This window comes from Piliocolobus tephrosceles, chromosome 1 (genome assembly GCF_002776525.5).
Source record: "Piliocolobus tephrosceles isolate RC106 chromosome 1, ASM277652v3, whole genome shotgun sequence".
Classification (NCBI taxonomy): domain Eukaryota; kingdom Metazoa; phylum Chordata; class Mammalia; order Primates; family Cercopithecidae; genus Piliocolobus; species Piliocolobus tephrosceles.
This window is the reverse complement of record NC_045434.1, coordinates 196,968,177-196,983,261: the sequence shown is the minus strand read 5'-3', so window position 1 is coordinate 196,983,261 and position 15,085 is coordinate 196,968,177. Positions and strand designations below refer to the sequence as shown.

The following is a 15,085-nucleotide window of genomic DNA, read 5'->3' as shown; positions in this document are numbered from 1 at the left end:
GGAGGGAGGGATGGATGGAGGGATGGATGGTGGGAAGGATGGATGGATGGAGGGAAGGATGGATGGATGGAGGGAAGGATGGATGGATGGAGGGAAGGATGGATGGAGGGAAGGATGGATGGAGGGAAGGATGGATAGAGGGAAGGATGGATGGATGGAGGGAAGGATGGATGGATGGAGGGAAGTATAGATGGATGGAGGGAAGTATAGATGGATGGAGGGAAGTATAGATGGATGGAGGGAAGGATGGATGGGTGAGTAGATAGATGGGTGAGTGGGTGTGGGCAGTTGGATGGATGGTCTCTGACTACCCTTTGATCACAGGTATCTGGCCAGGAATGGTGGTGCTTAAAAGACACACATTGAAATGGACTGCTAGAGCCTTGGACCCTTTAAACCGTAGGCTCAGCAATGAGTTTTCCCTGCCCAGCTCCCTGGCACAAGACCTCAGTCATGAAGCAGCTTCTGGGACTATAGTCCCATCTCAGTCTGAGTCCCAGCCTTGTTCACTCCGGTCTTTGGCTGAGCTCAGACCAGAGCCCCGGTCAGAGAATTAGTGTGCAGCTGGTGGTGGCCAGAGTGTGCTGCCCAGAGGCCCTTTATGCCTTCTCTTGCAGAGTAAACATAAAGTTAATGAGCAGCCAAGCTCCCTGCCCTCAGGGCACACTATAGTTGAGGCTTCATGGGAAGAAATGGCCATGAATTATTTAAGGCAACTCGGAGCACTTGATTTTGTAGGAGAGAACTTTGAATAGAAGAGGCTTTGCTCTCTGCGTTTGATCTTCCCAGTGAAGAGCCTGGAGCATCTTTGACCCTGGGTGAAGGCTGGGCCTCTGGCAAGTTTGGGGTTTTGAAGAATCTTCTGGTGGTTCTCAACCTTGTTGGCATGTTAAAATCACCTAGGGAGCTGCAAAGTCCTGATGTTCAGACTGCACCCCTGACTCAGAACCCCTGGGCATGGGGTCCGGGCCACACATGAACCTCTTTGGGATTTCCGTGTGTAGTCAGGGTTTGGAATCACTGACCAAAGACCTTCACCCCTGCCTGTACCTTAGGAACACCTGGAGAGCTTTAAAAATCCCATGTCTAGCCTCACCCCAGGACAATTAAATCCCAATCTGAGCTTTTAAAAGAGTTCCTTCCACGGCTGGGCGATGTGGCTCACACCTGTAATCCCAGCACTTTGGGAGGCCGAGGCGGGCAGATAACGAGGTCAGGAGATCGAGACCATCCTGGCTAACACGGTGAAACCCCGTCTCTACTAAAAATACAAAAAATTAGCCGGGCGTGGTGGTGGGCACCTGTAGTCCCAGCTACTCGGGAGGCTGAGGCAGGAGAATGGCGTGAACCCGGGAGGCGGAGCTTGCAGTGAGTGGAGATCGCGCCACTGCACTCCAGCCTGGGCGACAGAGCGAGACTCCGTCTCAAAAAAAAAAAAAGAAAAAAGAAAAAAAAGAGTTCCTTCCACAATTCTGTTGTGCACCTGGGGTCAGAAAACCACCAGGTTAGACCAGTGTCCAGCTGGGGTGGGCCTGGGAAGGTCAGACAGTTCAGACTGGGCACACCTCTGAGTGTCATGGCAGGAGACAAGAAGAACAGGGAGAGCTTTGGTCACTTTGGCCTCCTGCGGGCCAGTGCTCTAAGTACCTCATCTTCTTTAGCCCCCATCTTACAGATGATGAAACTGAGGGTCAGAAAGGCCCAAGGTCCATATAGCAGCAGGTGTCAGAGCGAGGACACAAATACGGGTCCAACTCCAGATCCAGTGGACTGGCCTCTACTTACCAGCGGCCAAGTCACAGAGGGGCCTGGCTTGCCTGAAACCCCTCCCACGAGTGCTCAGATGGGGCTCCTGCAGGCGGCAAAGGAAGGAACAGCCAGTGCCAGGCACGGAGCCAGGCTTCAAATATCCTCTTGTTTAATCCTCACAACTGATCCAGGAATCATTATTCCCATTTTATAGATGAGCAAAGTGAGTCTTCAGTAAAGTGAAATAACTTGCCCACAGTCATCTAGCTCCTAAATCGTAGAGCTGAGATTCAAACCCAGGCCTCTCGCCACTCTGGGCTCACTGCCTATGGGTTAGCTGTGCTCTGCAAGGAACAGTACAATTATTTTTGTTAATACTTTAAAAAAATAAACCCTGGTCTTGCACCCCAGTTAGCTCCTTGCACCTCTGCTTGCTGTGATTTAAACCTTTTACCAGTCGTCTGCCAGCCTGTGCTGTCTTGTGTTTTGTTTTAAAATGCCTTGTTTTTTATCTTTGCATCTGCGTGTCTCAGTTGTGTCTTCAAAGAGGCACTGGTTTATAATTTCCTCTTGACCGCAATTACTTAGCTTGGGGCCAACCCGCAGTGGAAATAACCTGTGGGAGGCGGTCTGGAAGGTGCAGATGCCAGCTCTGGTGTGTGGCATCCTGAGGTCTCCCTCAGATGTCTGTGTTCTCTCCAAAGTGTTGACAAGTGGTGACTCTGACCCAGGTTTCTGAGCCCTGACACTCCTCCCCTGTGCCACACGCTTAGTGACGCTGAGCAGCTGCCGGGCCTGTGGCTCTGCTCGGGAGCCAGGCCGGGCCCAGAGCAGACCCCCTCCTGCAGCCCGGCTGCTCTGCAGGTGTCCTCAGCACTCCCCCATGTGGAGCAGGTGCCCTGGCATGTCACATTGTCAGCACTTCTCTATCTGCCACTCAGTGTGGGTCCTGCAGCCAGCCCACCAGCCCTGGGCCCTGACAGCAGAGAAAAAAGGAAAAAACAGACCCAGGAGTGAGCAAATGTTCCTTGAGCATCTCCTGTGTGTCGGGCACTGGCTGGAGGCTGCTGGTGGTGGCTTCTGCTGTCACACGGCACTCAGAGTCTGAGAGAGGGACAGATATACAACAGAAGCATACGCCAAGTAGGAATGGCACCATGTAGAAGGGTGACGGGCCCATAGTAATGGCAGTGGCAGTGCTGGTTTAAATTGCAGCATTCTCTCCAAGGAAGTGACATTCTGGAGGAGGTGGAGTTAGCAGAGTCAGGGCTGGAGTATGCAGGGAGGAGGCCCAGCACCAGCCAAGCCCCGAAGCAGGAAGAAAAATGCAGCCTTCAAGAATGTCACCTTTGCAAAGAGACTTTCCCAGACCTCACTCTGCAAAGTACAGCACTGCCTCCACCCCAGCTTTTTGTTTTGGTTTGGTTTTGTTTTTGTTTTTGAGACAGAGTCTCACTCTGTTTCCCAGGATGGAGTGCAGTTAGTAGAGATGGGTTTTTGCCATGTTGCCCAGGCTGTATTCAAGCTACTGGGCTCAAGTGATCCATCTACCTCAGCCTCCCAAAGTGTTGGGATTACAGGCATAAGCCACTGTGTCCAGCCCCTCCCCGCCTCCCCCTGCATTTTTAAATCTCATCCTCTCACTTTGTTTTATTCAAAATGCTGATCACAAATTATACCTCTGGGCCAGTTGTGGTGACTCACACCTGTAATCCCAACACTTTGGGAGGCCTAGGTGGGTGGGTCCCCTGAGGTCAGGAGTTCAAGACCAGGCTGGCCAACATAGTGAAACCCTGTCTTTACTAAAAATACAAAAAATCGCTGGGGGTGGTGGCACACGCCGGTAGTCCCAGCTAACACTTGGGAAGGTGAGGCACGAGAATGGTTTGAACCTGGGAGGCGGAGGTTGCAGTGAGCCAAGATGGTGCCACTGCACTTCAGCCTGGGTGACAGTCTAAAACAGTGTTTCAAAACAAAACAAGTTGCACCTCTCGTGTACATTTGCTTTTGTTGGGAATTCTCTTCACTAATGGGTGAGCTCCCTGAGGCAGAGTCCAGGCTCCTCTCCAGCACACCTGTAGCCCCAGTACCTAGCACAGCACTGACACCAAGGAAATATTACATGGCTCCTGAAATATTGGAAGCCAGGAGGGTACATGAGTGAAAAGAGGCCAGTGTGGGTGAGGTAGGGTTGTGAGAAGGAAGAGGCAGGAGACAGACTGGAGAGGAATCATAGGGGCCAGTAATTACTGGGGACTCGCTCTGTGCTGGGAAATAGGCCAAGCCCTGCAGGCGTATCTCATTTAATTCTCACAACCCTTTGAGGCAGTTAATGCTCTTATCCCCAGTTTACACGTTAGGAAACTGAGGCACAGAGAGAACATACAACCTGCCCAGTGTCACACAGCGTGGAACTGGTGGAGATGGGATTTGAACCTGACGAGTCTGTGCCCCAGAGCCACGTCCATAGCATCAGGTCCACCCTCAGAGTTCAGATCGTGGAGTCTTGGCGGCCTCTCTCGTCTTTTCACATAAGGGCACTTGGAAACCACTGCAGGTTCTAAGCAGGCAAATGATATGATCCGGTGTGTTAATTGCAGAGTACAGAGACCCCCTGGAGAGTAGATTGGAGGGGTGAGAGTGGAGGCAGAGGCCTGGCAAGGGCCCCAGAGGACCCCAGCCATGGGCCAGGCCCCACCAGCCCATGGAGTCTGGCCTCAAGGCTGTGTGAGCAGCTTCCTTCCTCCCCTGTGTCCCCAGGGCTCCTGGGACTGACAGCAGTGTGACCCCCTCATGTCCCCGACATCCCAGAGTCTTTACAACAGCATCACCTCCCTTCCCACCAAAAGGCGTGGCCATCTGGTACAGGAAGAAGCAGAGCTCTGGACAATGTGGGATCTTGTTTCTAGGCTGGTGTGGCTGCATGGCCTGGGACAAGCTGCCCCTCCCATTTGTCTGTGTAGGGCGCCACAGCCCAGGTGCCTGGCTTGCTGTAGGCATTAAATGAGGAAACGTGTGACAAAATACCGTAGAGAGCAGCTCTTAATTTTCTGCAGGTTCTTTTTGAGAAACTGAGAAGAATAGATGGACACTCTTCCCATAAAGATGCACATCCACTAAAAAGTGTTGGGTGCAGTTTTAAGGGCCTGGACCCCTGAAGCCCGTCCACAGACCAGCTGGGTTTCTGGTTGAGATCAAACAGAGGGCCGGGCGCTGTGGCTCAAGCCTGTAATCCCAGCACTTTGGGAGGCCGAGACGGGCGGATCATGAGGTCAGGAGATCGAGACTACTCTGGCAAACACGGTGAAACCTCGTCTCTACTAAAAAATACAAAAAAAACTAGCCGGGTGAGGTGGCGGGCACCTGTAGTCCCAGCTACTCAGGAGGCTGAGGCAGGAGAATGGTGTGAACCCGGGAGGCGGAGCTTGCAGTGAGCTGTGATCCGGCCACTGCACTCCAGCCTGGGCGACAGAGCCAGACTCCGTCTCAAAAAAAAAAAAGATCAAACAGAGGATATAATGGAGGAGGAGGATCACCTTAAAATATTTTTTAATGTTTTTTAAAATGTGGAAGATTTTAAAGACTAAGAGACTTGCCCTGGGGAGCTGCCGAGTGTCTGAGCCTCCCAGTGAATAGCAGCCCCTCCTGTGCCCTGGCAGGCATCTTGACCAGCAGAAATCAGTGGGCCTCCTTTGCCTGGGATGGAGGGCTTGGCAGAGCTGCCCTTGCTACTGTCTCCAAAATGTTCATTTTCCATCCTTTCCCCCCCTTCTCTCTGCCCTCCCACGCCCCTTCTCCCTGCCCAATCCCCACCTTGCTCCCAGGCGATAGAGACCTACTTGCTGAATGTCTCTCCCGGGGGGCTGACCTACATCGCCGAGTGGCGAGGGGGGATTCTGGACCACAAGATGGGGCACCTGGCCTGTTTCTCCGGGGGCATGATCGCCCTTGGCGCCGAGGATGCCAAGGAAGAAAAGAGGGCCCACTACCGAGAGCTCGCAGCCCAGATCACCAAGACGTGCCACGAGTCATACGCCCGCTCAGGTAACCCTGCAAGGGGAAGGGGCAGCAGGAGAGACTGAGGCTAGACACCAGGAAGAACTGGAAAGACCAGCAGCAGTGAGTGAAGGGAGCACATGGCCCTAGGAAAGCCTCCCGTTGGAACTTACGTAGAATTTGAGAGATGTGCTGTCCAGGCTCCGAGGCCGTGCCCTGAATGAAAGGGAAACTAGTACAGACGCAGGAAGCGCTTTGCGTGTACCCGATGCTCTTCCGCCCTTGACACACATCATCACTGAACCTCACCACACAGGTGAGGAAACTGAGGCTCAGAAATTACTTGGCCAAGGTCCCTTGAGAGGGGCACGGAGTAAAGGATCCTCCAGCTCTGGAGGCAGAAACAGCAGCTTCCTGAGCCCAGCACATGTCCCACCCTGAGTCCCATGCCTTCGAATGTGCTTTGCCTTTCCCCCGGCACCCTCCTTAGAGGGGGTCTCACTGCCTCCTGCTCCCACCTGTTTAGTCGCCCTCTTTGACCCGTGACCACCGGAAAGCCTGAGAGCTTGGTCCTCCCCACCCACCACTCACCAGTGAATTGTCAGATGCTAGAGTCAGAGGTCACATTTGAGAGCCTGAACCTGGCTCCTCATTCTACACAGAAAAGCGGAGTCCGCCCAGAGGGGGAAGTGACGCAGGCCTTCTGATGCCTGGTTCCACCCCATGTGCAAACTGCACCCCTCAGAAAAATCCCCAGCCCCCATATGGTCCCAGGAGACGCCCGCTGCTCCAAGTGGTAATCCCAGTGTTGGCTGGAGGGGACGAGCCAAGATTTGCAGTAACAATTCCAGGCTCAAGTGCCGCTCTGCCACTGCCAGCTGGGCAGCCTCTGTTTTCTTATCTGGTCGATGGGAATAATGACACAGGTTTCAGAGTGAGGCACAGGGTCCCATGAGAAAGTACTTTGGCAGCCGCCTTCTGCCAGCAGCACTGCAGCCACTTGCTGACGGTCCACCGCGATGTGTCTGTGCCCGCCCCAGTTGAATGGGGTCTCCTGGAGCTGTTTCCAGGAAGTCAGAGATTTGCAATGGGTCTTTAAAACTGGTCGTCCATTCTCTTCAAAGAGCTCACTCTGCCAGGGCCATAAACAAATAACAAATCTCAGGAATAATAAAAAGCTCACTATTTGTCTGAGACAATCAGCCCAGACCATAAAAGACAGCCGCTTAATAGAGCATATTGTTCCAGCCAGCCTCGGCTTGTCCCGTGGACGCCTGCAGCAGTGGCTCCTGCCTTCACCCCACTAGCGACTTGGCAAAACGACTGTTTTCTGATGGCCAGGAGCTGCTACGCCATTTGAAAAGATTGGAGAGGCTAGGGTCTAGCTAATTCCTCTTCCCTGAAGCCCTCCATGGAAGAGTGGAAGTCCTGCAAACCTCTAGCCCCTGCCTCTAGAGTCAAAGCAACCCTGGGCCTCTCAGGGTTTTGAGCCCTGGTGGGAGGGAAGAGGGCTCGCATTAGGAATGGAGCTGGGGACTCAGGTGACCTGGACAGGAGGGACAGGCATTAAAGTTTGAAGGATCTGCCCCTCATACCCTACATGTTGGGCCTATGAGGGTCAGACCCAGGAGGGAAAGAGCACCACCCTAGGAGAGGCATCAGACACATCTAGGGTCAAGTCCCAGCTCAGCCACAACTCGCTGTGTTACCTTGGGCAAATTACTTAGCCTCTCTGATCCTCAGTTTCTGCCTGCGTGAGAGGGATAGTAGCATTTACCTTACTAAAGAACCATGTTTTAAGAATTGAAATAGCGTATTAAAGCACCCAGCACAGCCTTTGAAATCATAAGCGGTGACTGCAGAGGTGGTTACAATTATGGCCATACAACAAGAATGACAGCACATTGCCCCAAAACAAAACAGTGACAGTAACAGAACCCACCTCGGGCTTTCCTTCCTCAGCTCCCTTTGTGGAAGTAGGTGCATTCCTGGGTAATCTTCCCTCCATCTCCGCCTCAGCTGTTCCCAAACTCTAGAAGTTCTGGGAGGTGTTAAAAGCAGTTTTCTAAGAGAAAGGGTCCCGTGGAGACGCCTCATTGCATATTAACATTAAAGGATCTGATAAATCCTGCGGATGGGAGACTCACTTTGTTTAACCCTCGGTTCCCCAGATGTGTTGAAACCCGAAACCCTCTTGGCTGAGGTCTGGCTAACCTCTTGCAGAGCTATTGCCTCCAAGTACACAGTCCTGGAACCCCGCCCAAACCTTCACCTACCCAGACTGCTGAGTAGCTCATTTGGACTCTTTGAGTCCAAAGCTGCTCACATTTCGAGTCCCCGAGGGTCTTGTTTTGTCCAGCTCAGGCCAAGAGGGAAACTGGGCATCTGCCCGGTGCAGCCCTTACGCAGCAGTCCAGGCAGGGGCGCCCCACACCCACACACCCCTGACATCACCCTGGCTGCGGGCTCGAGGCAACTGACATCTCTCCTGGATCCCGAAAAGCAGGAGGTGGGAGGACTGATCTGGGCCCTCTGCTTGGCTCTTTCCCCAGACACCAAACTCGGGCCCGAGGCCTTCTGGTTTAACTCCGGCAGAGAGGCTGTGGCCACCCAGCTGAGCGAGAGCTACTACATCCTCCGGCCAGAGGTGGTGGAGAGCTACATGTACCTGTGGCGACAGACCCACAACCCCATCTACAGGGAGTGGGGCTGGGAGGTGGTGCTGGTGAGTGGGCCCCAGGGATGGGCAGCCAGGTGCCAGATGCCACCTGAGAATTCACAGACAGGCTGGGCGCTAGGTGCCCTGGCTTGGGCACGGAGTGGCAGTCCAAGCCACATTGACCTCTGGCCACAGTTCAGAGTGCAAAGGGTCAGGGTGATGGTTACAGAGCCAAGAGTTGCCAGCTGGGCAAAGTTGTCCTGAGACAGGACAGGGCAGACTTGTGAAGAGGGTTATGAGTGCCCATGGCCTTGGGGCCTGGGACCAGGCCTCAGTAAACTTAGGGGGTCAGAGGCTAGGCAGCTGTCTAGAGCACCACGTGGGCACCACACGGCCACCACTGTCCCAACAGACACTTTCTTGATCCCGAAGCTGGGCAGCTCGCCTCCACCTCCCTCCTCTTCCCACAGGCAGCCCAGCCCCAGGGAGCCCCCACCCTAGTCTCTACTGGCCCTCGAGGCCTACCCTGCCCTCAGCCCCCAGCCCCACACCTAGGTGGAAATTTAATGTCTGTCTTGGGGGAGGTGTCAAAGGCAGGTGTGGGGATTCCAGAAGGTTCCCTGGTGGATGCTGAGCCTTCTCTGCCCTTATCTCCCCAACCGCCCCCATGCCCACTCCGAGCATTGCACTCAGACGGGGTCCGGGGCATGCTCAGGTTCACTGGCCCTGTTAAGTCCACCTGCTTCCCCAGGACCATTGCTCTTGGCCTTCTAGCATCTTGTGCTCCTATGTCCAGTCCACAGACCTCTCAGTGGGTAGAAATTGTATTTATCAGCCTATAGGCAACATGGCGAAACCCCATCTATACAAAAAAATACAAAAATTAGCCAGGCATGGTGATGCACGCCTATAGTGTCAGCTACTTGAGGGGCTGAGGCAAGAGGATTGTTCGAACCCCAGAGGTTGAAGCTGCAGAGTGAGCTATGATTGCCCCACTGCCCTCTAGCCTGGGTGACAAAATGAGACCTTGTCTCAAAAAAAAAAAAAAAAAAAATGCATTTATATAGAAAGATGAATGGCTTGGCCCACTTTCCTCCAGCCCAGGGGCCGTCTCTCCTGAGAATCCCTGGGGTGCCAAGTCCATCCCCAAATCCCAGCCCATGGCCATCACCAGTGGCCTCTCTTCACCTCTACTTACCACTGTGGGTGAATCTGTGAGACCAGCCTAGTCCCCTGAAACACGAAGAGAAGCTTCCTCTAAGTTCAAACCAGGTGAAGAGCACAGGACAGGCAGCCCGTCGGGCCAGAGCTCTCAGGCGCTCTCAGGACCACACTCCCTCCAGCCTGGGGACAGGTGGCTAAACCCTGAAAGAATAATTTGATCTTCTGTTCCCACAAATGCCAGGAGTCCCCAACCAAGGGGTTGGGGTGCTGTCTGCTTTCTAGCTCCAGCCTGCCAGGCATGCACAAGTCTTGAGGGGCCTTTCCTGTCCCGTGTTAAGGCTGTTTTCCTCCTGCTCTTCCCCTTCCTCAGGCCTTGGAGAAATACTGTCGGACAGAAGCTGGTTTCTCCGGGATCCAAGACGTGTACAGTAGCACCCCCAGCCACGACAACAAGCAGCAGAGCTTCTTTCTCGCGGAGACACTCAAGTGAGCAGCGTGGGCTTTTCCTAGGGATGGACAGGTGGGCGGTTGGGGGCGGGGGTCTGCAGTCCCTCCCTTCCACAGTCATGTTCTGTGGTCACAGGACGGGAGCCCAAGAGGGGTGAAGGGCTTGGGATCCAGAGGGCTGCACCCCAGGGGTGAGCCTTGGGCTTCCATTCTGGGAACTCGAGTGTCAAATGGGATAGGATTAACGAGGATGATGTCAGTGCTGGTTGCTGGCATTAACTTTCCCTCCTGTGGCCTCTGCAATGTGGGTGCTGTGTCCCCCTCAGTTTCTTGCCGTGGAAGTTGGCCACCCCACTTCCTCGCTGTTCCCCAAAGCAAGCCCTTTGTGCTTTAACCCTTTAGGGTGGGTCAGAATAATCAGTTCCTTCCAGTGGGGAAAAAACCCACAACCTGGTAGCTGGAGTTCTAGAGTCACAACCCCCTGTTCGTCTTAGTGCCCTAATGTGTACTCTGAATGTAGAGTCTCTGCGGGCAGCAGTGGGGCATGTGAGAGCCGACTGGACTGGAGCAGCCCTCAGGCACCCCTGCAGAGGAGATCTGGGCCATAAGGGCTCACATACAGGGCCAGGCAGGTGAAGCCGGCTGATGACAGAGCCAGGGTAAACTAAGTCCTTCTGACCTCAAAGCTCAAGGCTTTTCTCTGCTTTTCACAGCCTCCTTCCCCAGGACTAGCACCCCCACCCTGCCGCCCACAGTTTTGAGGTTTCAGGCTTCCTGACCTTGGTCACAGGCCCATCACAAAGGCCCTGAGACTTGTTCCTGGGCCCACCCTTCTTCCCCAGGCCACTGACAGACTGTGTCTTGCTTCCCTGCCCTGCCTGGGGCACAGGTATCTCTATCTTCTGTTCTCTGAAGATGACTTGCTCTCCCTGGAAGACTGGGTGTTCAACACCGAGGCCCACCCGCTCCCGGTGAACCACTCAGACAGCTCCGGCCGGGCCTGGGGCAGACACTGACCTCATCCCCCGCCGCCGCCCTGGGGCCACTGCAGGGATGCCTTGCCTTTTCAGGATTTGGGACTGTTTTCAAAGGGACTGGGAACAAAGGCCCCATCTCGGGCAGACCCCCAGCAGATGTGTCAGACAAGCAACTTCTTTTCCTCTGTGAGGAGACAAGACTTGGAGACGCAGCAATGTAAGGCCAGGGCCATGGCCACACTGGCCCACACATTCCTTTCTACAGAGAATTTCTATGAAGCCCTCTCACTTGCCATTCCAGGGCCAAAGGACCGGAGGTTTGCAATCTGCCCCATGTATTTGATTTGCTTCCTTTTGGTTTCTCGGTTTTTGTTTTTGCTTGATTTTGTCTTTTCTCTATGGTTTAGTTTTATCACAATTATACATACAGTTTTCAGAATTATGCGCTTTCTAAAATGATGTCATCCTGATAAACAAAACCCAGTGTTTGCACACATACAAAATTTTGACCCCGTTATCTATATTTAAATGCTTTTTGTCCAACACTGACCCTGCATTCGACTATGTGTCATTTACCTTATAATTTGAGGAGGGGTTTCCCTTTGATTGGGCCTCAGTGTTACAAATCACTAGTGCTCTTTTCATTATTATTGTAATGGAAAAATCTGTGAACTAGAATAAAAGAGTTTATTGAATAAGAAATATGATTGGGCTTATTGCACATCAGTGACTCCTAGAAAAACCATTGCAATGTTACCATCAGAAAGAATAATCAGCCAGCAGTTGATTTAAGGTATAATTTAGTAAATGATTCCAACTTCTATTACCTCCCCTGAAATTGGTCCTGATATATTCAAGAAGTGTGGGGCCAGCCCTTCAGATGCAGTTGTTTATTTACACTCAGGTTGAGATTGGGAAGAGGCCCAGGGAGGAGCAGCAACTTGCCTGAGGTCACACAGCCCAAAAAAGGCAGAGGAGAGTCTCGCCCCTGCCGTCTCCTGGCCACCCCAGTTGAGTGTCTGTTCCATCATTCAGCAGATGCTTAGTGAGTGCCTGCAACGGACCAGACACCGGGCTAGAGGCCAGGGACACCGCTGGGAGTGAGACAGTCATAAGCCCGGCAGTCTAGGGGTCAAGAGGGGAGATGGCGATGGTAAGGGAAACTGACAAGCAAGTGAAGTGACTACAGGTCATAGGAAATGCTACAAAGGAGACAGATGGACAGCTGAGGACCTACCCTACGGGGTCAGGCAGGGCGTCTCTGGGCAGGTGACCTTCAAGCCAAGACCCAGAAGATACAAAGGAACAGCAGAAACACTATCTGGCAGAAGAACGAACCTCCCATAACCCAGCCCCCTTTCCCACCCTCTCCGATGCCCTCCCTGGGAGGGGGCCTGAAACACTGTGGCTGTTGTGCAGAGCAAGGAGTTCAGGTCCTAACACTGAAGTGACAGCGCTTCCTCCCCTGACACTTTGTTTTTTGTTTGTTTTTGTTTTGAGACCCAGAGTCTCATTCTGTTGCCCAGGCTGGAGTGCAGTGGTGCGATCTTGGCTCACTGCCACCTCCACCTCCTGGGTTCAAGCAATTCTCCTGCCTCAGCTTCCCCAGTAGCAGGGATTGCAGGTATGCGTCACCACACCTGGCTAATTTTTTGTATTTTTAGTAGAGACGAGGTTTTGCCATGTTGCCCGGGCTGGTCTTGAACCCCTGAGCTCAGGTGATCCACCCACCTCAGCCTCCCAAAGTGCTGGGATTACAGGCATGAGCCGCCACACCCGGCCCTTTCCTGGCACATTTGCAGCTTATCAACACAATGGAAGTCACGGGAGAATTTTGAGCCCTTCCCTGGGCTCAGCTGCTTACTCTGTTCATAAGCTTTAGTAGCTCCTTCCTGGGGCTCTGAGCCAGGCGACCTGGCTTTAAATCCCTGCTGTGTGAACTTAGGCAGGTACCTCCTCTCTGTGGGCTCTCTTCCATCACGCAGACAGAAAACCTCAACCCCACAAGGTTGCTGTGAGAAGTGGGAAGCTGCTGGTACCCTGGGCACAGGAAGTGCTTGTTCCTGGTTCTGGAGACTAAGGACATTCCCAGAATCTCCTTAAGCAGAGCCGCTGGGGAGTAGCCCCTATGGCAAGTCACCATGCTCTTGACAGGCAGCATGAGAGCGTGACTCCCATGACCCACCTGTGCTCACTGAAAAAAAAAAAAAAAAAGCAAACCAGGAAAACTGACTACACAAACATTGTAGAAAGATTAGAAAATAGAAGCAGAAAGAAGACACATTGGCCATCCCACTCTCTGGGGTGAATACTGTTATATTTTCTTCTAGGCCTTTTTCTATGAATATATAGAATATATATTTTGCCAACGTGGTATCCTACTATGCACACTGTTTTCTTATAATCTGCTTTTGCACTTAACTATATATTGTGAACCTCTTTCCATGTCAACAAATACACGTTTATCTCATCGCTGTGCGTGCTTGTGGAGTATTCCATTGTGTACTGTAGTCTACTTTGCTGATCTAAGCCCCTGTTGCCAGGCATTTGGGTTTGTGTCCATCTGGGATTTTAGTTACAAATCACAGAAACCAATTCTGTCAACTTAAGCACAGAAAGGGATTTACTGAAATGTCATGGGGTGGCTTATGGAATCTTAGGAAGGAGTAAGCAGCCAAACCTCAATAAGGGCTAGAAAGGACTTGGCCAGGGACGCTTCAAGAACCAGGGAAGCCTCTCGAGGCACCGCCATCAGGAGGGCTGAATCCAAATGTTTCCAGATCCTACTGTGGCTCCTTTCCATGTGCCTGGCCTGGGTCACACGCCCGCCCCTAGCCAAGGGCAGGGCCAGGCATCTTGACTTGGCAGACCCTCTGAGATTACCCTGTGCAATGGGTGATGGGCTGTTCCCTAGAGGAAAACATGAGATTCATCACCAAAATAAGGGACCTGCAGGCTGCAAAGGCAAAAACAGCAGGACTGTTTACAGTTTGCTTTGATTTCTTCAGTATTATACAGAGAGTTATGAAGAGCATACTTAACCATCCTCCTTTTCACTTTTGTCCAATTATGTGCTCAGAATAATTTCTAGAATGTCTCTGTCTCAAAGCCACTTTGCAGTTCCCCAAGCCCCAGGCTCCCCCGCCAGGCCCATGTGGCTGTCTCCCTCTCCTGTCCTCTGCTGTATTGCTGGGAGGAAATTGTAAAAGTGAATATTTTAAAATGTCTCCTCCAGGAGGGCCCTTGCAGGTGGAGAAATATCATCCTTTTGGCAACTTAACTCCATTCCATGGATAAAAATAAGTACGACTCAAGATAGGCCGAGAGGAAAGAGGAATTAAGGGATGACTCATCCTCGCTGAAGGTAGGAGAGAGCTTCACAAGCCACAGAATCTCAACACCCAAACCTCTCCCTGAAGCAGCCCTCTCCTTCCCCAGCTGGGGGTCAGTGCGCAGCTGCCAGGCTCATTTTAAGCCTTGTCTGTGCCCTCGCTGAGGATGGAAGTACCATTTGCACCTGCTTCCCTCATAGAAGGGTGTGATGTCGGCTCCTTCCCAGAAAGCTTCATCAACACCCAGCTCCTGGCACTGAGGTCTGCAGAGCCGCACGGCCCCGGGAAGGGGAAAGTGGGGGCACAGTCCTTTTCCAGGTGCCTCCCTTTAAATGACTGGCCATTTGGTCCGACCGGCCAAAGGCATTGGGAAGAAAAGCAAAAATGGAAAATCTGATTTAAAGGCAGCATCCAAGATGTGATTCTCAGTTCCATTCCCTCGGCTTTAAGGAGGTGACCCCACTGTGGTTTAAGAAAGTGCCAGAGATGAATGGGCCAGCTTCCCCCAGCGTTTCCCCTGGGGGCCTGTCCTTGCAAGTATGGTCATTGGTCATGTGGCACAGAGATGCTCGGCCCTCTGTGACTAATGCTTAATTACACCCTACTGGAGGAGGGGGTGCTGATTCTATTTTTCGTATCTGAAAATATCAGTTTGGTTTCCTATATTTGGAGCACTATTTTGTTCCTGCTCAGCCTGTCTGTTAAGTCAGAGCTTCTCAAACTTGAAAATGCACAGGAATCACCTGGGAGCTTGTTAAGAT

General features: G+C 52.6%; 1 protein-coding gene across 3 annotated transcripts in view; it reads left to right on the top strand.

Moving 5' to 3' along the window:
* Window positions 1-14,430, top strand: part of MAN1C1 (mannosidase alpha class 1C member 1) — a 174,916-nt gene extending 160,486 nt beyond the window's left edge. Inside the window, exons 9-12 of one of the 3 annotated variants that reach the window (XM_023219589.2) lie at window positions 5,574-5,793; window positions 8,298-8,470; window positions 9,939-10,054; window positions 14,228-14,430. In XM_023219589.2, the coding sequence (XP_023075357.1) occupies window positions 5,574-5,793; window positions 8,298-8,470; window positions 9,939-10,054; window positions 14,228-14,333 (615 nt within the window). In that variant the 3' untranslated portion in view covers window positions 14,334-14,430. Of the gene's footprint in view, window positions 1-5,573; window positions 6,062-8,297; window positions 8,471-9,938; window positions 10,055-10,904; window positions 13,467-14,227 lie in introns of those variants that run through there. The other 2 variants (XM_023219588.3, XR_003309739.2) reach the window with 2 other exon arrangements.
* Window positions 14,431-15,085: the final 655 nt, after the last annotated feature.